The sequence below is a fragment of the Aythya ferina genome, assembly GCF_964211825.1.
Source record: "Aythya ferina genome assembly, chromosome: 12".
NCBI lineage: Eukaryota > Metazoa > Chordata > Aves > Anseriformes > Anatidae > Aythya > Aythya ferina.
Genome location: NC_140308.1, coordinates 20386245 through 20412551, shown reverse-complemented (window position 1 = coordinate 20412551; position 26307 = coordinate 20386245). Strand labels below are relative to the sequence as shown.

At 40.1% G+C, this 26307-nt stretch overlaps 1 protein-coding gene across 20 annotated transcripts in view; it reads right to left on the bottom strand.

Moving 5' to 3' along the window:
• The window catches only part of ZNF536 (zinc finger protein 536), a 353866-nt gene that overhangs the window by 48605 nt on the left and 278954 nt on the right, over positions 1 to 26307 (bottom strand). Inside the window, exon 9 of one of the 20 annotated variants that reach the window (XM_084533185.1) lies at positions 16765 to 16805. The exons of the other annotated variants lie outside the window; for them this stretch is intronic. Coding sequence (XP_084389311.1) covers positions 16792 to 16805 — 14 coding nt within the window. The 3' untranslated portion in view covers positions 16765 to 16791. The remainder of the gene's footprint in view (positions 1 to 16764; positions 16806 to 26307) is intronic. 20 annotated transcript variants of the gene reach the window in all.

The window sequence follows — 26307 nt, the reverse complement described above, 5'->3', positions numbered from 1 at the left end:
ATAGAATATTCCTCACACTGTGAGAGTCTGATGAGCAGTTAAAATCACATAATACACAAGGTTTTTTTTCTTTGTATAGTTATTTCTTCCTCTCTGATAACAATCAAAGATTTAACAAGTCTTACTTTTATTAAGAAATCCATTATATCTTTACTCATTGAAATAAAGGAGTAAAGAATTATTATTTTATAGTTTGGGAAAGAATAATAAAAATCTTCTTGTGCATTCCTCTTGCCTTTGACTTGGGGGCTAATGGTATGGGAATGAAACCTCACATTGCAGTCAGTGAGTATGTAAAGAATATAAAGCCCTTGTGACACTGCCAATACACTGAGGAAAAGAGCATCTTGCTCAGGACCTTTCTTCAGGATTCTGCTGAATGGGTTAAACTCCCCACACTTCACTTTCCCATTTTGACCTTGTAAAGAGTGGACACAGAATTTTGTTGCATCTTATTATTTCGCTATGTTACTACAGCTAGGTAATTTTTGAAATCAGTTTAATTTAAGTTACTACTCAGTTAAGATGAGTATACAAGCAATGAGTGTATTTTAAACACAAGTTCGTGGAAAGTGAGACCTCCCCACTTCCATGCCACATCCTCATGTGTCCATTTCATCAACTGACAGAAACAGCCTCAAGAAACCTAGCTATAAAATGACAACTAAAAAACTAAAGTTAGCTGGAGAGGAAAGCAACCATCACAAAATTTAGTATAAAAATATCTAAATTCTTTGTGCACGTGGGTAATGTCCGCAGTCTTCCAAGGGTGCCGGTTGGCAGCCAGCACCAAGAGCAAGATCTCCACCAAACGCAGGTGCCCAGCAGGAACAAAGCAGAATCAAAAAGTGCCTTCCTGAAATATTATCACTTGAATAATTCCCACAATTTGCATCATTTTACAGCAAAATACTGGCATATTTCCCTATTAACTCAATCCAGAATAGTGTGGAAAATTAATTTATGGAAGTGCTTGCCATCAGTTTGTAGCCAGACCACAAAATAAGCTGTGTCCTTGTCCTCTGAATAACAGATGTATTTAAATGACATGTTCTGCTAACATGAACTTCATAATCACTAAGGATTGTAGTTTTAACAAGTAATGAAAACTAGCGGTGTAACTCCAACAATCTTGGAAACTCATTACTTCAAAATATTTACATATTCTAGTGAACTTAGGATGTCAATTTTGACTGCTCAAATCCAATAACTGAAACGTATGGCCTTGAAATCTGCAATCAATATAAACCTTTTAGAGTCCAAGCTTCCAAAAGTTATATCAAATATATATTCAATGAGAAGAAGGTTAATTGAATAATTGATTACTCAGTTACAATTAAGTGCTCTTCAGATATCTTTGGGAAATACCAAGATATAATAGTGATAGATATTTATTTGTTTATTAGCTCTCTCTGATTTATAGCTATCATTTATTTTTTATTCCCTAAGTCAATTTTTACATTTATGTATTTTAACAATATAGTCCCTGGTGAGAATCAATACAGAGGGCTTTTTCACCACAAGGCCATCAAAGCTAGCCTAGAAATCTATATCTACCAATTCAGCCAATTTCAATGCAGACTTCAGCATTATAAACACCTTACTACAATATTCAGACTTTGTCTCCAGATAGTAGCTGTGTAGACAGAACATGCAATATTTGTAACAATAAAAGTTAACCAGAACTAACTGTGCTGATAAACTCTGAACTTAACAGCAGTTAAGTGAAAAGATGGCCCTTGGAAAAAAAAAACAGCACGCGCTATTTTTGTTTTTTAACAAAGTACTATTTCTTATCAAAGTACAAACACATTCATGGAAGTCCCTCCCCTACAGCAACTGCCAACAGGATCTTTGGGGCATTTTAACATTGACTAAACAAGAAATCAGATAGAGTTGGTTCTTCAGAACTGTCTGTGCAGAAAACTTGTGTTAACTTTTTAACTGTATTAATACTGTTTAAAGTGTATTTAGCAATAGCACCCAGGTTCTCAGTAAGGGGGAGAATAGCACTGTATCAGATGCTGTGTCTGCGCATGCACACATTATTTATACATAGATACATATATAAGGAAGACTCTGTATGTAGTGACAGACGATCTAGAGGCTTGGTAGGATTTGTTGAAAAATCTCGATGAACAATAATATCTTATTTTTGTGAATGTCCTCCCATTATTACAAATGTCTAAAGAGGGATGCATTTCAGGAGAGATAAGTAGCATGAGGAAGACTGAAAAGAAACAGAAATTTGTATTTTCCTTTGCTTAGTCTAAGTACCTGCAGCACCTAGCCCTCAATATTTTGAAAACATTTTCTGAATCATCCTTCCAAGAAAATGGGATTCCCGTTAGATCAATCCAAACTCCAAGTGACTCCACTGAATTCTCCTTTCACTCTTATTCTGAAAAAAAAAAAAAAAAAAAAAAAAGCAGCAGTGCCAGATATAGGGACTAGATGTGCATGGGATACAATGCATAAAAATCTCATAAATTGCCCTCCTTGATTTTAACACTTCTTGGATGAAATTTGTCACTTAAGGTTTTGTTCACTTAATCTTCCAACCTGCCAGAATCAGAGGTAGGCAGAACTGGGTCTGAGGTCCAGAGCTATGTGAGTTTTCAGCAACATGGCTGAGAGCAGAATCCGGTCTTGTGAGGATATCATTATTTAATACAAGCTTTCAGAACAGAACATTTAGACTCTGTGGACATGAGGCATAACCCTCGTTATACACTGCACTTTACAGTATGTCAAGGGTGATGTACACTTTATGTTGGGCCTCATAACAAACTGACAGGCATTGTTGTCCATTGACAAAGCCACATGACAGCGAGGTGTCACAGACAGAGAGCACAGATGTATTATCGCTCTACCACTTAGACAGGAATGACATCCTTTGAATCTCAAGAGACAATGTCACAGGCAAGCTAACCTTAGTGTGCCAGTTGTAGGCTCAACAGTATTGACAGTCAACAACTCCATGTACATCCATCGCAAGAGGATACTGAGGTCTAAGGACAGCAGTTTTCAGATTTCATATGTGAGGTGATGTTAATAGACAAAAGATGATTATGAACAGTATACTTAAAAAAGGAACTTCATATGTTATATTTATGTTTAATCTGATGCTTTTAAAGTACTCAACAACTTTTTTTTTTTTTTTTTTTTTTTTTAAAATGTTCCACGTTCACTCGCTATACTATGGAGAGAATTATTCAGAAAGATGCACAATTAAATTTCTTTACAGAGGAACTTATCTATCTATCTATCTATATAAATTAGTCCTGGCTTGAAAGCCCCCAAATTAGCTTTCTTTTAAGTATGACCAAAGATAGCATTATAAACTAAATCCTGGAAGGACACAGCAACACTAATGTTATCCACTTACAATTCTGAAGTAGGTCACATATTTTCATGTCTGAATTTACTTACACACCCAACAATACTTATCAGGTATTCTGAACATTTTACAAAACCTACACTTTTTCTATAAACAAACAAACAACAACAACAAAAAAATTAATCTTACTACATTATACAGGTCACAGCACCTTGGTCACTATGCAGTTGTTATTCATAGTTGCTAGTCATATGTAAGTAGGTCATTGGACTTACTTGCCCTTTTCAGTGATTCTGAAATATGGTGGCATACTTGAAAGCCATACAGAAATGTGGGGCTCTTCTGATAAATTGCTCCAGGATCAGCTGCTAACTCTTGCATTCAGGTTGAAAAGTGACAGCTGAGTCCTATTAGTGGAGGTGGGAAATGGGAGCAGAGGGGTGGGAGGACAGGAGGACAGTTAGTTTCTGCCTCTCCTTGACATGGCCTACCCCTTTGCTGGCTGAACAAGGAAAAGTTAAGGTGGAGACAAACACCTAAGCAAAAGACTGGAAACAGCAGCACCCTTGCCTGCAAAGGGCATTTGGGTTGCTAAGAAATCCAAAGCATGAGAAAGGGGGAGATCACCCCAGAATCACAGAATTTCTAGGTTGGAAGAGACCTCAAGATCATTGAGTCCAACCTCTGACCTAACGCTAGCAGTCCCCACTAAACCATATCCCTAAGCTCTACATCTAAACGTCTTTTGAAGACTTCCAGGGATGGTGACTCCACCACTTCCCTGGGCAGCCTGTTCCAATGCCTCACAACCCTTTCAGTAAAGAAGTTCTTCCTAACATCTAACCTAAAACTCCCCTGGCACAACTTAAGCCCATTCCCCCTCGTCCTGTCACCAGGCACGTGGGAGAACAGACCAACCCCTACCTCGCTACAGCCTCCCTTGAGGTACCTATAGAGAGCGATAAGGTCGCCCCTGAGCCTCCTCTTCTCCAGGCTCAACAAGCCCAGCTCCCTCAGCCGCTCCTCGTAGGACTTGTTCTCCAGGCCCCTCACCAGCTTCGTCGCCCTTCTCTGCACCCGCTCAAGCACCTCCATGTCCTTCTTGTAGCGAGGGGCCCAAAACTGAACACAGTACTCGAGGTGCGGCCTCACCAGAGCTGTGTACAGGGGGACGATCACCTCCCTAGCCCTGCTGGTCACACTGTTTCTGATACAAGCCAGGATGCCGTTGGCCTTCTTGGCCACCTGAGCACACTGCTGGCTCATATTCAGCTGACTATCCACCATCACTCCCAGGTCCTTCTCTGCCTGGCAGCTCTCCAACCATTCCTCTCCCAGCCTGTAGCTCTGCTTGGGGTTATTGCGCCCCAGGTGGAGGACCCGGCACTTGGCCTTGTTGAACTTCATGCAGAAGGCAGAGCTGAAGACGTTTATTATTTTTTAATTAATTTTTTTGTGCAAATAAGGTGAAGAAATACTCCCATACCAAATCAGAGGGGAAAATGAACAAGTTGTGTCCTACACTGCTCCCTTCTATGTGGTATGTCTGCAGCCTGTGGTGCAGACCTTCCGCTTACGTAAATCAAGATGTTAATGGGTGGGATGTCCACCTTAGATAGAGGCACTCACTCAGCATCAATCCTCTTGCTCTGAAGCACTACGTTAGAAAAACACATAGCTGGGCATCACTGCTTTAGGGGACTGGAGTGTAGTCAATGCTGGCTGTACCTCAACCTATGTGGTCTCATCATAGTTTGCTCTTAACTACATACAGCTCTTCTCACCTCTGACAACACCTAATAAAACAGGTAAGGATGGTTCAACTGTATATTGGAGTAGGGGTAAATAATTAGGACTATTAGATAACCAAGTTGTTTTTTTTGGCTATTGTTTTGAAACAAAACAAAATGAGGAAAAAAAAAAAAAAGGTTAAGCTATCAAAACCTTTTCTACTGCATAAATCGTGTATGCTAAGAGGCCTGGAAACTGCTTCATGTGTTTCACCTCCTGCTGTGCAGTTTTTGTGCTGACGGGACTGAAGATAGCTTTTCTAGTTCATAATATCACAGGAAAAATGCTATGTTAAACTAAGACATCTCTGATCACATACTAAAAATGTACATGTAACATGTGCACAATAAATCGATTTATCATCAGAGGCAAGTTAAAAATGTAGCTGTTTTGAGTTTTCCCAGGTTCCCCAAATGCATCTATATGTTGAACTAATTCATACATGCCTTGAATATTCAGTGTATAGCAGTTCCAAAGAACAAAGCGAATCATGTCTGAAAATACAAATCAAATTTATCTGTGGTGAAGAACGTGTGTACACACCTTTTATGTGACTGTTACTCAAACTGGAGCATCAGCTCAGGCTCATGATAAGAATTTGTGTAGTGGATACTCAGCCTAAACACGCTGAAAATTAACAATGTTTTTGCTAATGTCTTAAGCACAGAGTGGTGGAAAAAAATATCAAAAACAAATAAAAACACACACAAAAAAAACACACAACCAAGCAACAAAACAAAACACACAAATGAAAACACCTTATCCCTGGGTAATTGAACTGCACATTCCACCGAAAAAAAGGATTTAAATGAAGCTAATTGTGGGCATTCAGAAGAGATGGCAATATAGACTCTCCATTATGGGTCTATCTAGTCCCTTGAACTCTGGAAAGGAAAGACCCCAGAGTGCTTCTCTAAATCTTTGTCTTCAGCAGATATTCATTCTGATACTGTAAATGTGGACCTTTATGCTATGTTGAGCTGTATCCTATTATGTGCAAAGTAAAATCTTTCACAGTCCCATTGTGACTTTTTCAGACTTTCCAAAGGCAAGGTAAAGTCTAATTTTCTGTGCAAAGTAAATTAACTTCTGTAACTCTGCCTGGGGGAAAAAAAAAAAAAAAAAAAAAAAACATAAATGACCAGAAATAAAAGTTATCCTTTACTTTCCAACTTTCAGATTTTTCATGAGAAAATAGTCTACCAGAAAAACTTTTCATATTTAAAATTGGACAAAACTAATCGCAAATATGAAAATAGAGACCCAGTCATAGTACTGCTGTTCATTGCATCTTCTGCAAACTCTACACCTCTCATCATATTGTTTGCTATACAGTTTTGCTACTGCTAAATAAAACTAGATTTGTTCTTCAATTCTCTAACATTTCATAATGAAAAATAAAGACATTTTAATTTGAAACTAAAGAGAACAGAACGTCTTGCAAATATCACATACAACAGGGGGACTCTATGAAATAATGAATTTCTCTCTTCCATTAGGAATGACCATGTATAATGGATTCATGGCTCTACTTCACTTCAGCACTTGGCATCTTGCAAGTTATTCCCGACTCATGAAAATAACACCTCTGGATTCACTTCTCTTAACGCATGAAAATCACCCCTCCTTGCACAAAGGGAATGAAGGAATTTAACCTCTGATTGCCCCACAAGTCTATGGAGACAGTAGGAAGCCCCTCCAGGGCTGTTACACCAGACAATTTTCCCAGTGCCAAAGTTCCTGTTCCTCTGGAGAACCACATATCCAATCAGACAAGGACTCCAGCACCAAGTATACATCAAGTACCTAAAATACCGTCTGTGCTTCGGGACAACACCATGCCAGCTCCCGTCATGTCTGTCGCAGTGGCTACCACCCTTTGGCAGTGCCATGACCAGCCCATGTGCAATCCTGACCCTTCACAGCACTGCCAAAAGGCAGCTCCCACCCCAACGTGTCTACAAGAGGAAAGACAGCGGGCAGATTTTGCAGGCAGACATGGGGAGAATTAGGAAAAAAATGGCTTCAGCTTATTAAGGCTGTTCTTAATTAGATCATGCTCTTTTGGCCAGATATTTTTTTTTATTTATTTATTATTTTTTCCTAGTGATGTTTGTTTAATACCGTTCTACCGGAGACCAAAATTCTGTTATTTTAAATTACCAACTTATGTTGGTAAAATAAAATAATGCAGCACGTTTTCCTGTTTGAACACACAGATTAGCTACTTTTTATTATTATTATCTATTTACTTTTATTATTTTTTCTCCCCTACACACCAGAACAAGGTTTTGGTGTAGTCACAGGATTTACGTGGCTGAATTACACCTGCTCCTCCTGGCCCCGTTTTCAGGTCCTCCATGGTTCCACAACCCAGAACAGCAATCTCACAGCACTGAGAGCAGGCTAGAGAAGTCCACGCCGTGTAAAGCCACTGCTGCCAAAATGTCAGTGCACCTTATGTCCCCAGCCTGCAGGCCATGCTTGGGGCCACCCGAGAGGTGTGACAGGACTGGGACATGCATGTGCAGGCAGTGTAGCAGGCTTACAGCTGGGTGCTGCTCCTCAAAGAACAGAGGAAATGTGGTAAGGCAAACGTCCCTCTGTGCACTGTGAACTTCTTCCCTGCGTGCTGTTTTCTCCAGGGTGGCTTATTTTTCCCTGTGTTAGCACCAAATGTTCACTGCATATGCTGTAGCTCAGACAGGCAGATGAGATCTTGGAGATAGGCTTAGGAGTCTGTCACTCCTGTAAGAGGTACAGCAGAGATAAAAAGCGTGAAAAGCTTCTGAGCCACGAACTACAAATTTCTCCTAGCCTGAACACTGTAGAACAGGCAGGAACCCCCTGAAGCCCTCAGACAGGTTTGAGAGGAACTTGGTCTGATTCAGGAGCTCCAACAGAGAGATGGGCTTCTGCCAGGCTCTGCTTTCGGTCTCATCTAAATCCAGGAAAATCAGAAGAACTGGGAGAAATTAAGGGTTAGCTCTAAGTATCAGGCAAGGACCTTGGGATTTTGTTTGTTTGTTTGTTTGTTTGTTTGTTTGTTTGTTTTGTTTTGTTTTGTTTTAATGTAGTCTTAATGAGTTTTGCCATCCTATATCTACTGACATTTTAATAACTACTAAACCCCAGAAAGTCTCCAGAGAAGGTGCTCTGGTACTATGATGAGCATAATATAAGTGCATAGACAGACAGACAGATATTAATAATTTCTTCCTACCAACATATGTGTATATATTCATCCATAATGATGTAAATATTTCAGGGTATTTTACTCCTATTCAGCACAACAACATTTACTACTATCAATCTAATCATAAATACAATTATTCTTGCGTACTCTATTACAAAAACAACAACAACAACAACAAAAACCAATAAACTAGGTCTCAATAGAGATTCTGAAATTACTTAACTTTTCTTTAGAAAAATATTAAAACAGTATTATCACATCAATGAGAGGAAAAGACAGGAAGATAATAAAGTTATGTTAAACCTCCCTGTATTTACTCATGTGTGAAACAGTTATGTCTGATCACATAATTGCAATGGTTCTGAGAAATATTTCATATTTTATAATGAACATTAAAAGAGTTTGTGGATCATTACTTTATATGAGTTCCAAAGTTATTACATAAAACCCAACAGGAATGGTTATAAATTATTTGATCCTCTAGTCTGGCCTTGGTAAACATAACATGAAGGCTGAACTATCTCAGCAGACAAGATTCATGATAATAGGTAAAGTGCTCCTACAGTTAAAAGTAGAAAAGAAGAAGAAAATACCAGGGTACTTGTAAGCAAGGCTCTTAACATTTTTTCTTTGCTGTTTCAAAGAAATCCTTTTCCGCAATGAGCTTAAGCCATTTAAAACGGGGTGGGGTGGGGAGGGTGGAGTGAGGGGGAGGCTTTGTCTAGAACAAAAGAAAACTTGCTCACAGGCATGTTCTATCGTCTACCAATTTGGCATTATCATCACTGTGGCCCTAAAGTCACTGTCAAATTCTTGAACTTACAGCACAGTATGTGTTTAAGACACCATACTTAGCTGTGAAATAATATCACAAGTAATTATTTGATTTTCAAAAGTATCCTGAAGAGCATCTCATTGAAATATGAAAAATAATAGTATACTAACAAAAATAATACACTTGGCAATTATGAAGAGTTTTTGTCTTCAAACTACAACTAGCAGCAGCATTTTTATTAATGAGTGATCATTTGCTCCAAAGATAAGTGTAATACTAAATGAATTCTGGTCCACTTCCTCTTCTAACTCATTTTTGTCTCTGGCTCCTGTGCTTTGTGTCAAAATACTTTGTATTTTTGTTTTGTTCTATAGAGGTCTTCTAGGAATATCAATATGGAGAATTAATTCAGTTATGCACACAATTGAATAAAATTGGAAGGCATGTGGATATATTCTGGTCAATTTATAAAATATATTTAATACAGACCATATCCAAGGCTCAAATCCCGCAGATTCCCGCTCACAAGACTATCCTGTCATCATGGGCACATGCGCAAAAAAAACTTTCCTTGGGAGAATTTCTGGATGATATTTTTTGACCCACATAGACTGAAGTCTGGGTAGGGCCACCACAATGCTCTGCCCTGCCTTGATAGCCTGCCTGCTATAGGCTTCTGTGCCCCCACTCAGTGGGCAGCAGCCAAGGACCACTGATGGAGCCAGAGGAGCCACCGCTGAGCTGGGCGGGCTGGGACCCAGACTATGCAGTACCTGCTGTAACAGCATGGCCTCAGGTCTCTTGGGCCGCTTGTGATAACTTTTGTCTTTCCTTCCCCATAATTCCAGGAGTCTTACTGAAGCTCTAAATCACACAGCTGTGGCAGACGAGGGCACTTCACCATCACACACCACTTAGTTATGAACATGTCATGCCCTGAAAGTCCTCCCATCCTTGGCTGCAAGGCCTGCCCACTGTGCCTGGTGGGACTGCGTCCCCTGGGACGCCCATCCAGCTCTGCTTTGCCTCCTGCCCACAGGCACCCTGCTCTAAACTGTGTACTGCTATCAGCCTCCAGTTTATGTTACTGTTTCTAGCTTGCTGTATTATTTTTCTTTAGTGCCGTGCCTGCATTGTAGCTATTCACTGCTTGAAGATTTTCAAGCTGGAAGTCTACCTACTACCCTCACTTTCGTCTCTCTTTTGTCTTGTCTGTGCACTTGAAGGCACTGGGCTTTCCATTAGTCAAGTAGGTATGAAATCTGTTAAATGATAGCTTCCTTCTTTCCAAAGCCTTTTATAAGGCTTTTCAGGAAATTTCAAAGAATAGAGCCTTCCTCATGATGTCTGGACATTTTTTCCCAGTTGAGCAGGATAGCACATTCTCTGGATTTTTCAAGTGAATATTCTGACCTTTAATGACATCTTCTTGCATTAAAAATAGACAAGTAGTGGAATGGATACTGAAGGGTCTTACAGAAGAAGGAACCTCAAATGTGCCCTAAACACTTGTAGCTTGTGTGCAGTTAATGCAGAGCTGCTACGGGACTGGTGCAGGCTGTAAGAGCAGAGGAAAATGAAACTTGAAAGACCGTTTTAGGGATAGAACAGGTTTGTTTGAAGTACTTTGCTTTTTAAATATACCATTCCTCTCAGTTTTTTTTTGTTTGTTTGTTTGTTTGTTTGTTTTGTTTTGTTTTGTTTTGTTTTGTTTTCTATGGAAAATATCCCCAAACCTTCTGTGCTACATCCTCTAGGTGGTGCTAACACTGCACAGCTCCGGCTGCTCGGCACAATGAAAACATTAATTTGCTATGAGATAATTTTTGACGTAAATGTAAAATGGTGCCCATTCGAACTCAGTAATGAAGCATGGTGCATTTCTACAGCTCCTAATTTGACTAGTTAAATGACTCCATTACGTGTCTAACAGACAGAAGCAAATAATTTCTGGTCAGTTGACGCTCACTTATCCGTATCATTTTACCCTGAAAATAAAGTCTCCAATCTACAGTTTTTTTGTCTTTTTTTTTTTTTTTTTTTTTTTTTTTTTTTAATATTATTAAAGCAAACATACTTAAATAAGGGAGATTAAACCAACACAAACTAACAATTAAGGCTACAATACAGAAATGAAGTTCATGTAACGTGGGAGGATGGATAAAAATGAAAATTAAATAATAAATTAAATGACTGCTTATCTCAGTTATTTCCACCGTGAGATTTGACAACATTACTATTTAGGAAAAGGAAAATGTCTTTCTCGAATTCATTGATTCTGAAAACCACTTTAAATACTATCTGCAAATCTGCCTATAAAACTTCCCCCACAACTTTGAGAACATTTGGAAAAAACTCCTTACAGTACAGAGCAGTCAAATAAAAATGTTGCCTTAATAAATATCAGGTGATGAATAATTTTGCCCTGAGGAAAAAAAAAAATGGTTAATGCTGAATCTAATGTTCCCCATCTAAATGCTTTTTTCTTCCTGCTAAAAACAAGTTTAGAATTAAAGCATATCACTTTACACATATTGCATGCATATTAGCGAGACACAGCTGCTTATGCCCTACTCTTAAGAGCCATATGATTAAATTATGGGATATCAGATAATCCGAAGTCCCTTTCTATTGGTCACTTTTCTCAGACAAAGGCTTTTTAGTTTTAAGTCCATTTAATGACAGAATGTCCAATTCTATAAATGTGTGAGTAATTCCAGTGGAACACCTGTGGCTCCCTCTGCTAGAATATAGGAGGAAAGATATAAAATGTCATTACAGTAACATTCACTGTTTGACTTTAGCAAAAAATATTCACAGTCAAGGCTGCCACTCCATCAGCAATGGAGTGGCAGCCATACTCGTGTTTCCATGGTCTCCAAGAAGTAACTGTGAGCTTACATACCATATCTGGTCTGTAAAGCCTCAGTCACAGTGGGGTGAGCTAAGGACAGAGCAACTATTTTCTGGTTGAAGTCACAAGTCCAGTGGGTTCATTTCCATGACAGTTTGTGGGGACAGAAGCGTGTGACCTGCAACATTATTAGCAAGGGAAATACATAATAAAAGTTTTCATGCTGCTTTTAAAAATAAATGTTAAAAAAACTACTCAATGTTATTTTCATAGCTTTTTTTCCCCTCTTATTATCTATTTGCATCTTTTTTTTTTTTTCTTCCCCAAAAAGATTTAAACACTACTTGAGCAGGATTTGTAGGAGCAGAAGTTTTGTAATGACAGCAAAGAAGGACAAGCAGATTTTGGTGCATGTGATGCAATGTCCAGGAAACCTGAGTTTTCTATTGATGTTTTTGCAGGCATGACAGTGGAAATGTTATGACCCAAATCTAACTATGGAGAGTTACATTAAAATTAATGGGCTTCTTCATAGTAGCCGTTCTTCAAACAGAATAAGCGTTCGAGGAGTTAGGGTTGGATTTACAACTAAAATATAAAGCTCAGTATCAATGTTCAATTTCAGCAGGGGTGATTTTAGAGAGCATGCTTAAAGCATCTGTGCATCGCAGTCACTGCTGCTCTCGAGGAAGGCAATGGCACAACTCCCAGTTGACTTCAATGAGAGGAGGAGCAGACCCTGAATGGAATAAAGGAATGGAGGAAACTACTCTATACAGAAATGGCAAACATTCAAAGATGACTTCATGTCAGCAGAAAATACACATGTGGCCTGGCAAAAATACACGAAGGGTCAAAGAAACAATCTCTGTCTTGGGGAATCCAAAATAGCGAGACGGAGGAGAGCATGTGGTCTGGGGACAGGCCTTGCCCTCCAAATGCTGGGCATGGTGTCTCGGCTTGTTGCAACACCTATATATAACAGCTCTAGGGAAGATCAAGGAAATGAAACACCAGTCAGCAGTGGGAAATATATAGGAAACAGTAATCAGGGACAAAAAAGGGAAAGTTATGATTTAATTAAAGATATTCCGCATAGATTCTGAAAAGGGAGATCATGCATAACAAAACAAATAGAATATTTGGAATAAAAAAATAACCCCCAAAGCCCCCAAAAGAATTGAAGGAAGCCACAAACATGACTTCCATGGGCCTTATGCAAACTAATGCTGTACTATCCCCTAACAGGCTCCAATGTCATAAGTTGGGATGAGAGGGTGAGCTAAATAACACATAACCAACTGGACCTGATAGGAGGGCACATGCTCAGCGTGTTAACGTCAGGAGATGAGAGCAATGGGAGACAATAGATGCTGTGTCCCAAGGATCACAAACAAAGCTGATTTTATTCCTCTTCTATTTCCATGACATGCAAAAATGGAATGAAATTTATTCAAAGCAGAAAATGGAGGAGAAGCTGCAGACAATATGAAGGGAGAGTATATAAATTAAAAAAAAATAAAATAAAAAAAAATCAGTCTGCCTTTTGGTGAACAGGGAGAGTGATGTGATGCAAAACAATAAAGAAAAAAATGTCAAGTAACAATGTGGTAAGAGCAAATGGAATGCAATACTCAACACTCTCCTATACAGTGACAAGAGGGGCAGAAGCATAGTGAATATTTAGAAATTAAACTCTAAAATCTTCAGTGGAGGACCCAATGTCAGCATAAAAAGAAGCAGAGACATTTCTGACATTTCCAAATGGGGGCACAGAGTATGAAATCATCCCTATAGTGTGTAATGGGATACTAAGAAAATATTTATAAGTCTGTCCCCTAACCGACTATCTTTACCATTAGACATGTAAAGAACATCCAAAAAGCTGAGTGACAAAATTATCCCTGTGAGTCCAAAACAAACCAGACAAACATTCTTTAAGAGAGCAGGCAAGGAACACAGACCTGCCGAAGTATCCTCAAGTTACAGTTGTATCTAACAACAAGTGGGCATGAGCTGGAGCTAAGGAAAAACAGGCACTAGTGGAATTTAAGTGGAATTTCTTTACACAGAAATGATAGTCCCTGTCACATGCAACCTGAGGCAGCATTAGCAATCTGTGCAAAAATCACAGAATCACAGAATCACAGAATTTCTAGGTTGGAAGAGACCTCAAGATCATCGAGTCCAACCTCTGACCTAACACTAACAGTCCCCACTAAACCATATCCCTAAGCTCTACATCTAAACATCTTTTAAAGATTTCCAGGGATGGTGACTCCACCACTTCCCTGGGCAGCCTCTTCCAATGCCTAACAACCCTTTCGGTAAAGAAGTTCTTCCTAACATCTAACCTAAAACTCCCCTGGCACAACTTAAGCCCATTTCCCGTCGTCCTGTCACCAGGCACGTGGGAGAACAGACCAACCCCCACCTCACTACAGCCTCCTTTAAGGTATCTGTAGAGAGCAATAAGGTCGCCCATGAGCCTCCTTTTCTCCAGGCTGAACAAGCCCAGCTCCCTCAGCCGCTCCTCGCAGGACTTGTTCTCCAGGCCACTCACCAGCTTTGTCGCCCTTCTCTGGACAAAATACTACACTCCAAGTCATTTGAGAAAAAAAAATAAATAAGTGAGATGAGAATGTCCCTGCTTTTGCATCCTTTGGTACTTAGAATTATGTGAACCACTGCACAAATGATTTATTGAAATATAGACTAATACTGTTGTCTTATGGGCCGGGTACGTGACATGAGGTGGAATCACTCTGCAAGTGCCCATGCATGTCACGTGAAGGCAAGCTGCTGAGATGCGTGCACGATTTGGGGCATGCACAATGGTGGTAGTTTTTTTTTTTTTTTTTTTTTTTTTTTATTATTATTATTATTATTTTCAAAGCCAAAACATATCCCCCCCCCCAAAAAAAAAAAAAAAAAGTTAAGGGAATGTTCTTGATTATGTTGTTTCTATCATAGCAGGTCTTATGAACCCAAAGTAATGAGAAACGAGTGTAGTGGGTTTACGTGGCAAGGTTTTGGTAGCAGGGAGCCATAGGGGTGGTTTCTGTGAGAAAGATCTAGAAGCTGCCCCATGTTTGGGAAGGGCCCCATTGTTTTCCAGATCTGAGCCAATAAGCGATGTTGTTTGCGCCTCTGTGAGAGCATATTTAAGACAGGGAAAAAACGCTGCGCCACACAGCAGCCGGGAGAGTCAAGGGAGTGAGAGAACAGCCTTGCACCAAGGTCAGTGTAGAAGGAGGGGGAGAGGTGCTCCAGGCCCCGGAGCAGAAGTCCCCTGCGGCCTGTGGTGAGGACCATGGTGAAGCAGGATGTCCCCCTGCAGCCCATGGAGTACCACGGTGGAGCAGGGTTCCACGCTGCAGCCCATGGAGGAGACCACGGTGGAGCAGGTGGTCCTGCACCGACGGAGGCTGCCACCTGTGGAAGACCCCTGCCGGAGCAGATTCCGGGCCAGACCTGTAGCCCGTGGAGAGGAGCCCACGCAGGAGCAGGTGATCTGGCAGGAGCTGCTGCCTGTAGGGGAGCCAGGTTGGAGCAGTTTTCTCCTGAGGGATGGACCCCGTGGTACGGACCCATATCTGGAGCAGTTCTGGAAGAGCTGCTGCCTGTGGGAAGCCCACGCCGGATCAGTTCATCAAGGACTGCATCCCGTGGGTGGGACCCCACAGCACAGGGGACGAGAGTGACCGAGAAGGAGCGGCAGAGAAGAAGTGCTGTAGACTGACCATAACCCCCATTCCCCGTTCCCCTGCGCCGCTCGGGGGGAGGAGGTGGAAGAGGGTGGATGGGGGGGAAGGTGCTTTTGTTTTTTTTTCCTTTGTTTTCTCATTTCTCTCGCTTGTTAGTTGTAGGCAATAAATCTTACTATCTCCTTATGCCGAGTCTGTTTTGCCCGTTACAATAATTATTGCGTGATTTTCTCGTCCTTATCTCAATCCTTGAGCCCTTTTCACATATTTTCTCCCCATTCCTCTTTGAGGAGGGGGAGTGAGAGAGCGGCTGTGGTGGAGCTCGGCTGCCCACTCGAGCGGAACCACGACAACGAGAGGCAAGAAATCTTGTTTCCCAAACTATTTCAGAAACGAATGGGATTTACGATTTATATGCAGCAGCATGGCTACAGGATGGGTGACATTGAAGTCCGGTGAGCAGGAACTAAAATGGCACCTGCTTTGGGAAGAGAATTATCTTCAAGTAACCACAGCAGGTGCTTTCCCTGGGCTTCATGATACATCCTTAAAACTAGTTTTTATGGCAGAAACCCCAAGTGACATCTAACTACAATGTCACCATCTGCAAGCACAGCGTAATAAATACTAGAAATATATAGATTGCACGAGTAAGGCGTGGATCAATAGCAAGGAAACAGGGCAGAGACAAGCTCGGGACAACCCAATACAGCAAGGACTTTGCGTTAGAGGTGCCATGTGCCTTGGGATATAGTGGGTCATCTCTGAACTGGCAACAGGGGCACACAGAGAGCTCTGCAGCAAGGAGGGGCAATGAGGAGGCTCACTGGCAGCCAAACACTTGGTAACGGGTTACCTGTGATTTGGGTGAGTGCACGGCATAGGTCTCTTTTGTTCACAGCAAAGCACACATCTCCTCAGTCTGCACTCCCACCTCCCATCCCAAAACAGACTGGCATGAAGATACAGCCATGGGAATGCATTCAGTCACATAAACAATTCTACACTTCAATTTACAACAGAGTTGAGCACGGTGTCCCTTAATTACAACCAGACCCGTGAAGGCAAGGTGTCTAGAATGAAAACAAAGGGTTAAAATACCTGTGTAGGTTTTTTCTTGAAAATCAGTCATTGAGAATCATCTGTCAGTAAGATAAAATTAATTAGTACATGTAAAGTTGGGGGGGGGGAGAGGGAATGAAAAAAACAACAAATTTAAATATATAAATATATTTTTGAAAATATACGAAAATATGAAATTATGAACAAAAATGTTCATAAATCCTGTTGTTAATGATGCATGTTCACCTTTCTAATACTCGAATTGGCTAAGATTATTAAACCCAATTTGCCATAATCAAAAAGGAGAGGAAATAAAAAGGATTTCTTTTATTATTTTATTTGACTTCAGAAGCTTTGTAAAAAGTCTTTCACAAATTACAGTAACTTGCAAAATTCAGTCATGTTGTTGAACACTGTCAGAGGGCTGGTGCTGCAGAAATTGCTGGAGTTTAACTGTTAGACTTTTATGTTTAACAAAGCTAGTAAATAGAAGCCTTAACCACTTCATTCGCTCAAATCAGGGCAATTATTGTACTGTTCTCTTGCAAGTATTTTACTAATTTATGCAAAGTTAGTTTTACATATATATTAGATCAATTACTGGTAATATATTAAGTAGTTTTTTTAAGTGTAATGTGAATATAGTTCTGTACAAGAGCTTTAAGGCCTTTTTTGGACAAGGTTGTATGTGTTTACATTAAAAGGACTCTCAAACTTTGGCAGCAGATACTTGCACGAGTTCCCTGGAGTACAGCACAAATCTCCCATGCTGCTGGGGCCAGCGAGCCAATGCCTGGGGCATCACCTGGCTGCTGCGGGAATCAAAGGCAAGAGTATGGGGAACCACCTTCCACCTCCAAAGAAATTAAAAAGGAAAAATCCTGGCCACCATACTATGTGGAGTGCTGCCTCCAGCTGGAATGATTCTTAAATTAATTATTAAAAAAAAAAAAAAAAAAAGGAAAAAAAAGAAGCGTCTGGCTTTAATAGAGGCATGGCATTTACATTATCTCTTCAGCTACTGCTCAGTTTAGCCATTTTCAACTCATCTTTCCACAAGAACAACGGCATGACTACAACGGAAAAGATGCAAGCCTAGCCATGACTCTGCCCTTGCACTGAATGGCTCTGCCCAGTTTGCTTTTTCTTGTAATGCAGGATATTTTACAGCCAACCCAATTTCTCTTCTCCCCAAGCCACCAGCATGAGGGTGCTGCATCTGATATGCCTGAGTTTTTGTACTCCCTAACAGTATGGGCATGGATCTCACTGTGTCCTTACAGACCTGGCCAAAAGCAGTAATGGTGCAGACAGGTCTGTGACGGCTTCGCGCTGCCCTAGTGGGGCACGCAACATTGACAACCTGGTTCTTGTGAGACTCAGCCTGAACACCAAAAGCTAACAGAATTTTAAGAAGCAAGTTCAGTAGAAGTTGGCTACATTCATTCCTGCGAGGTGCTGCTGGGTGCCTCAGTTAGAGGCTGAACAGTTCAGTAAAAAGAGGGGTCCTCAGCATCGTGCAGAGCAAGTCCCTCAGATTTCTGTCTCAGGAACAATTCTATGCAAACCCTGGATATAAAGAGCTCTTATTGTTAAACTGGTATAAAAAGAAGAAGAAAAAAAAATAATAAAAAAGATTGAAGAGAAACTGAAATTAGCAAAAAAGCTTTCTTGAATCCCCAAAGCTTACAAAAATGCTAAATACTGTCCCCCACCCTGACGATGCAGACTGGCACTGATAATCCAAACCCTGGCCCAAACCAGGCATCATCGTAGTGCATCGACTTACAGCTAGAAGAAAAAGGCCTGGACAGATCCTCTGCTGTGACAAATGTGTACAGCTTCAAGATGTTTCCTGAGTATCTGACACCTCCATTTCTCCTGCCATGCTTACAGGTGATGTTTCAAATACTGTCCAGTGTTGAATGCCTGCTGTCTAAAAATCCTCTGCTACCAGGTGATCAAATAGATATGGTTAGAGATAACCACAGCTACCAGCCCGATAAAACTCCACTTCCCTCACTGGATATGCAGGTCTTTGGCAGTCCCACTACATACTGGGAAAACTGACTTTCATAAGAGAACCTACCGACCCAGATCAGTATAGTAAGGCACAGCAATGGGTTTGCTAAGGAAAACAACCGAAGAAAGCCAATAAATAAATAAATAAATATACTTTTTTCCCCCCACCAAAAGGAAGGAGTCAAAAGAAGCCCAGTGTCACAAAGCACACCAGAAACATGGCACATCTCATATGGCAGAGCATTTCTGAGGAAGCTTCCCCTCCCAGCTGGCCAGGCCCACAGGGCAGCAGAGCTCAGCCCATGGGCACCCTGCCCCAGAACCAGACCAGCAAGTCACTCATTCTTCTGGACACAGTCTCCTTGGCCAACAGAACTGAGACTGCAAATTGCTGCTAATAATTGGAAGGAAAAGTGTCTTTTATTGAAGACATGAAGAGATGAGCTGGGGGAAATAAAGAAGCAGAAAATGGGAACTGGTTGCCAAACTGGAAAAATCAATTATTCTACTGAACAACAGTAGTGACAAATATAGTTGCCTCTACTCCCTCTTCTTCCTCCTCCTCCTCCATTGAACAAATTGTTAAAGAACCAACAATCTGTTGAATGACAACCCCCAGCATGGTGTCATCATTTTAAAAGTGAACACAGAAAAGGTCTTGTTAAAATGGAGCCACAGAGCTCCAGACACAATTTGGGATTCGCCTTAGTGAATCCACGTGTTCATTTTGTTGAGTTTAAAGGAGCCATTCTGAACTGGGTGTTTGATAATATCAATGCAAATAAATGCTTGAAAAGCACCCAAAACAGTCCAGATCATGACTATAGTGTTTGGACTCATTCCATCTAAGAAAAAATTCCCACAGTCAATTAGCCCCCCACCTAAGATCTTCTTCATTATTTTTATTTATTTATTTACTTTTTTAAGCATTTAGCAGCATTGTTTTTCATCCAATTATTGTACTTTTAAATGCAATATAAGGTTTCAAAACCAGCAGATAAATGCTTCTCTTCAAGCAGAATGAATAAAAACCTGGTGGTTACATACTGGATTGGCAGCATTACGAAGCAGGGTCCTATGGGTTTCTTTTGAAGTACTACTCTTGCATTAGCAGTGTGCAAAGAAAATGGTGGGATTTTTTCTTCTATGCCATATTGGTGCATTAGAGGAGCATTTAATAAAATGTGAGGTCTCTGTAAGGGAAGGCTGCAGTGCATAGGCTAAGGCTTTGCTCGTGTGGGACAGCTGCTGTGACCAGGCTACTTGAAGGGCTGTGGGGAGGCTGGATGAGGTGCATGGATGTCTGCACCTTATATGGTGCAGCAGTGGGACTATAGCTTTTCATTTCTTTAAAGAGATTTTACATCTTTAATGTTAAAGGAGTGATATGGTAAAGATAAGGGATGCAATACTGAAAGACAATGAATACTTCCAAGAGAAAACAGAGAAGTTATCTGCCACACCAAGAGGAGACCACAACCAAAGTACCATCACAATGGTTGCTGCTCTGGCCAACTCAGGCCACCCCATTGTGATTATATTTATTTGTTTGTTTGTTTTAAACATTTCCAGCCTATGGCAGGTGCGTTCATGCCTCTCAGCTAATAAAGCAGGATCTCATGTCAAGCTTCAAAGTTGTCTTAACACTTCTACACTCAGGGACTTACTACAAGGGATGTACCCATGCCAGTATGTCTTTGGTTGCCAAACTGATAAAAATGAATAATGCTGGACACCATTTTTCTTTCTTTTCTTTGTCAACTGAGTACATTAAAAAAAAAAAAAAAAAAAAAAAACTAAAAATCTAAGAATTCTAATAGCTGTTGAGCATTCAGCAGATGGTACCATCTAGACCCATCCTATTCTAGGCCAAGCAATCTAAATTCCAGTTGCAGAAAAGAAATAAAATGTAATAGTGATGAATAGGGGGGCAAGAACAACACTTGGAGAAGAGTGAGGGGATCATCCATTCCTTAGACTTGGAAAATAAGGGGCAGTTACTATAATTCATGGCAGGGGATCTGACCAACATGACAACAAAACAAAACAAAACAAAACAAAACAAAACAAAACAAATTTGATTCTGACTTAATCCATAAAAAATCCATTTCAGGGGTCATGTCTGACTTATAGGAAGGTAAGGAGAATCCAAGTCAGACCTGATTCTGCATTTGCTCCATATGAAAAACATTTAAAACACTAAACCTTGGAAATGAAACCAGTTTCCAAAATATTTATACTAAGAAAGTGTGCCATGGCTGAGCCATGCACAGAAACTGCTGTTTTCTCTTAATGTTTTTAAAGCTATTTTTTAATTCTTTCTAATGAGGAGAGTTACTTTACAGGGAGGGAAGTGCAGGGAAAAAAAAAAAAAAAAAGAGAATGATTCCTGAGTACAAAGTGCAATGAAAGGCTGTATATGCTTTTCATGTAAGCATACATTATGTCTTCCATATTGTTTAAATGTGCTCATCACCGAGCTACTCTACATGTAACTAAATTACAAATGGCTCAACGCTAACAAAACGTAGCAAATTAAGACAGAATCAGGTCAGACTTCTGTCTGAATTATCTGAGTCTCTAACCTGGTGCAGTATTTGGCCTCAGTCAAAAATACATTAAATACACACAAGCATATATATAATATACATATGTAAGTCCACGAGTGTGTGAACAAACACATAAAAAAGGTAAAAAGTGCAGGAGCTGGAATTTGTGTGTCACAGAGTATACTGGTAGGGGATGAGGGAGCAGGGAATGGTGGAAACGACATATTTGGACCAAGACACTTTCACTATACAGTCAAGTTCATTAAAAAAAAATAAAAATAAAATAAATGTTGGGTTGCAAGATGAAGCATTTGCATCTTTGGATATCTGATTTTATTTTGACACCAGGCAGACAGACACCTGCTCAAATACTCAGAGGCTGTTTGAAATTGTAGAGAGAAACCTATAGGTTCAAAATAAAGAACGCTAGAGGCAGTGATCAGTGTAAAAGGTTCTTTGCTAGGAGAAGATATTAATACATTAATGAAAGCCTGGACCTATCATCTGCTGTAATAATTATCATGCTAATATGGGGGGTTGCCTCATTTTTTTTTTATTTTTTTTATTTTTTTTGGCATTTCTATTAGTACCAGAAGCTGCAAATTCAAACACTATATATGCAGCATAATTTATTTCTTTTGCACAGAATTAAGGTGAGAATCTTTTCATGTATGTTTGTAATTATTTGCATTTTCACTTTTAAATTTCCTTTGACTAGGTGAACCTCAGGCTATAGAAATGCACACAGGCATTGTAGCTACACAGATATGAGCAAACAAATTTCATCTTTACAGGAAATACATAAACACTAATCCAGTTTCTATACAAAATGTAAAATTTCACATGTTCTGTTCAAGCTCGTTACTGACTAGTATCTTAAGCCTGTCAAGTGTTTTAAAGGAGCTTTCCAAGAGAAGTTTGTAGTTAAGCATATGGTAAGCTCGTCCAGTCCATATGACTGGTTGAGCATCGACCACTGCTGTTGATACAGTTTCCCTCAATATTATGACAGTATTTGTCAATGAAAATTAAATTGCTGTCAAACTTTTCCCACTAAACTTACGGCACAACACTCAGGGAAAGCCAGCTTCATGACTCAAGCCAGTAAGTCCTCTTCTAAATACTCCTCTATTTTATCCATTTGTGGAAAGGTCCCTACAGATTTCTGATTTTTGCAGTAGCGAATAAAGGCTTTCCAGTCCTAAGTCAGCCAGGTAAATTTTATACATTATTTTTAACCAATTCTGTGTAAGCATATTTATTGTGTTTATTGTTTTTTGTTGTTTGTTTGTTTGTTTGTTTTTCTCTTTACGTTATATGAAAAAATAACACACAAACACCTGCCGCATTATTTGGGCAATCTGCAACTGCACATTCATTTACATACAGCAAAAATGGATGACAGTGCACTGCTGAACACGAGGAATCATATGTAGATGTAAAAAGTTCTCCTCATGTATACAAATACCTGTTTGAGTGCACATTTTGGGGGTCAGGGAGAAAACAGAATTAAAACAAACAAACAAACAAACAAACAAACTAAAAATCCTAGACCCAACAGTTCTAAAATGCTAATTATTTAAATAAAATTTTATTATCTTCAAAATAATTCAAAGGAGTTAGTTGGTGAAATGTTGCATGTTTCAGAGAAAAAAAAATCATAAAGAAACATGCAGCATATTTGTTTTTTCAAATGCTGAGAAACAATCCCTACAAATAAAATACTTTAATATTTTACTGAGCAATTATATGAAGCAGGACTTTTACTTGATCAGCCTTACTTAAACCTCCAAACCTGCATTATAGCCATTTATAGCATTTTATATCACATAGAAAAAAAAAATAACGGAAGATGCCAGCAATGAATAAACAATTTAAGAAGAAGTATATTCAGGGATATACCAAAAATAAGGAGGCGTTAGTTGCAGTCAGCAATGAAAGACAGTTTCCACTTTTATTTGGATTTTCATCACCCTTCTCCACATGAATCTTGACTTAAGCAACCATTGTGGGAAAATACTTTTACTGTGCACATGATTTACAGGATAGATTGGAGTTGTGCTTCTTTGTTACTGTTCTACATGCCTTCCCTGATGACATTTCTCATTAGACTATGCCATGAGCACCTCAGGACCATCGGATTGATGTATTCACTGATAACTGCAGCACTGAGTTTTAGAGACTGCCCCCAATGCCGGTAATGCTGGTGTGCTGGTGCTTGGCAGTAGACCTGAGCAGGCCCCACCAAGGATATCGCAGGGGCACAAACCTATCGTGGGTGGCTTTCAGAGGCTAAAAAAAAAAAAAAAAAAAAAAAAAAAAAAAAAAAAGCCAGGCGGAAGTGCATTGCGTCTGTTAAGCAGGTTCTCAGTATTGTCCAGGGGCAGAGTCTTATGCTGCAGCTGTAGGCCGGACAGCCTTCTAAGCTTTGAACTAGGTGAGGTGGATCCAAAACCAGGGTCCACCTTGCCCTAGGACTTTTTATGTGACTTCTGTTGAGTTATTAAACCAATGCTGTTCAAACAGATGGGGACTCTTTACATCCAAATGCAGGAGCTGTTAAATATCTTACATTTCCATGTTCTTTGACAATGAGGGACCTCACTTAGATCTTTCTACTGTAATGGATAGATATATTTGAATACTGCTGTGGTGAAAAAACAGAAGTCAAGACATTTTTCACCTTTTAAATCTAAGGCTGTGAAGAGACAAATCAGAAGCAGTACAGCTTTTCTCCTTTTGGGATCCCTTTATAAGGGATCAGGGGAAAGTGCTCAAGGTCATTGGTTTCAGTGTTTTTGACAAAATTATTTGTCTGCTCTTAAATTCAATGGGCAATTTCAGTTGCAGCCACTTCCCAAAATCTAAATTTGGCAATTTGTAATACTTAGTCAGTCTGTTGGGAAGACAGCAACATCCCAAAAATACAGATGTAGAATGAAAATATGGAGAAGAACAATGAGTCTATTTGTCTCTTACACGGAGAGGCATACACAGAGATTACTCAGATGGAAAAAGGGGTATAAGAAGAATCCCAGAAATGACAAGCACACATTAAGCATCATGTTTTAAAATTAGATATTTCTTTAAGAAATTATTTGCGACTCAAATCTGTACCTTCACAGTACACACATGGCTTGGGCATGATGAGCAATTGGAACCGAGATTAGCTGGAGACTCTAGCAGAGAAAAATGGGAGAAGGCTGATACATATCGATGTTCAAAGGTGATAATGTCAGCCTGGCCCATCATCATTTCCGTACATTGATGGTGGAATTTAAGTCTCACTCTCATATTGAGTACACAAAGAAGTACATCTTGGCAGTATAACAAAAGCCAATGTGGGTGGCAAGGTAGCTGCAAATTTAAGCATGAATGCTCTGGATGTGGGGGCTTGCACCTGATTACCAGATGCTTCAAGCAGATGGCCAGGGAGAGGAGAGAACAAGGCTCATGGTTGCTTTGATAGGGTTACAAAAAGCACCAAAACCAGAGAACAGAAAAAAAAAAGAAAGCTTCTCTGACTGCACAAGTTATCAGATCTACAGAACCACCAAGATATGGCATACTTCATGCTTGACTTGAGAAGTGTATCCCTGAATCAGGCTGGTGATTAAATATCAGTAGCAAATCTTACTGAAATGGGGTTCGGGAAGAAGGAACAAAACAATCCAAAATAATAATAATAAAAAGGTTTCCACTGTGTAGAAAAGGAAGCTGCTATTTGAGCACAGGATATTATTGTGATTTTCCTCTTTGGAGAGTTCTCCCATTAGGAAGCTTTGAACGGATGTGTTGTTTGTTACATGTGGGAGTCAATATACATTTTTCTGTGGGACTGTGAACAAGCTCTTCTGCAAACCACCAGGAGTGCCAGGGCTTGTAACAGAGAACCATTACATGGGAAAATTAAAGCTCATTTCATTCACTTTTCTGGAAGGTTTTGGGAAACAGCATTTCAACTTCATACGTGGTGAAAACTGAAGAATTTGATTCTGTTTGGCCATGACAAGTAACTTAAACAAAATTAAGCTAGGCAATCCACCTTAACGAATGGGTTAATATCTGTGTAAAGGGACGCCTGATCCTCTCTCAAAACCATCTGACCTGTCAAAACGTGGGTCTGGTTGTGTTGGGGGCACCTCCAAGGACAGTCACCAGCCTCCAGAGTACCTAATGGTGCAGCAGGGCAGAGTCTCATGGTGCTGTCTTAACCCATGACTGCCTGCTGACCTGGAATCATCAAAGCTCCTCTGGTCAGGTTTCTCAAGAGTGTCTCAAGTTTCAGCCAGGCATCTTGGCTAACTTCCTATTCTGATCCCTGAAACCTGTCAGCTTTGCTGCCCAGTGTTGTTGCAGTTCAGCTTTTTATCCTTCACAACCCCATCCCAGTATTTCAGAGGCTGCTCCCCATACACACCGCAAATGGCTGGGCAGGTTATTCCATTCCAACACGCTACAGAACCATATGGCAAAGCTATAACCAGGTCTGCAGTAATACCTAGCACCTAAATACAACATCTACCTCACCCACCATGCTAGGTGGCAGGTTGAGGTCCATATTCAGAAATAACATTAGATTTACGGTGCCAACCTATGCAAGAAGCACATCTATACTGGGATGACAGATGTTTGATTCAACTTGCTCAATGCAGTCAAAATGTATTTTAATGTGCTGTATTTAAGGCACAGTGCCCTCTGCCTTCTCAGGCAGGAGAGGGGAGGCTGGGCATAGGGAAGGATCCCATTGACGGAGGCCACTCCTCACCCATGTGCTAATCACCGCGGTGCATCCTCTCAGCATCACTTTTTCCTTCTGCGCAAATAATTAAGAAACACCTGTGCTCTTCTCATTCAATAATGCATGTTTCAAAGAGAGATGCTCTTTTAAGCTTAGACTATTTTCTCTTACTGTGGTTCAGCTGACAAAATAACAATGACTCATTTAACTGAGGATGCAGAAAGAGGGGAGGGGAGAGGCTATCAACACTACCATTAAAAAAAAAAAATA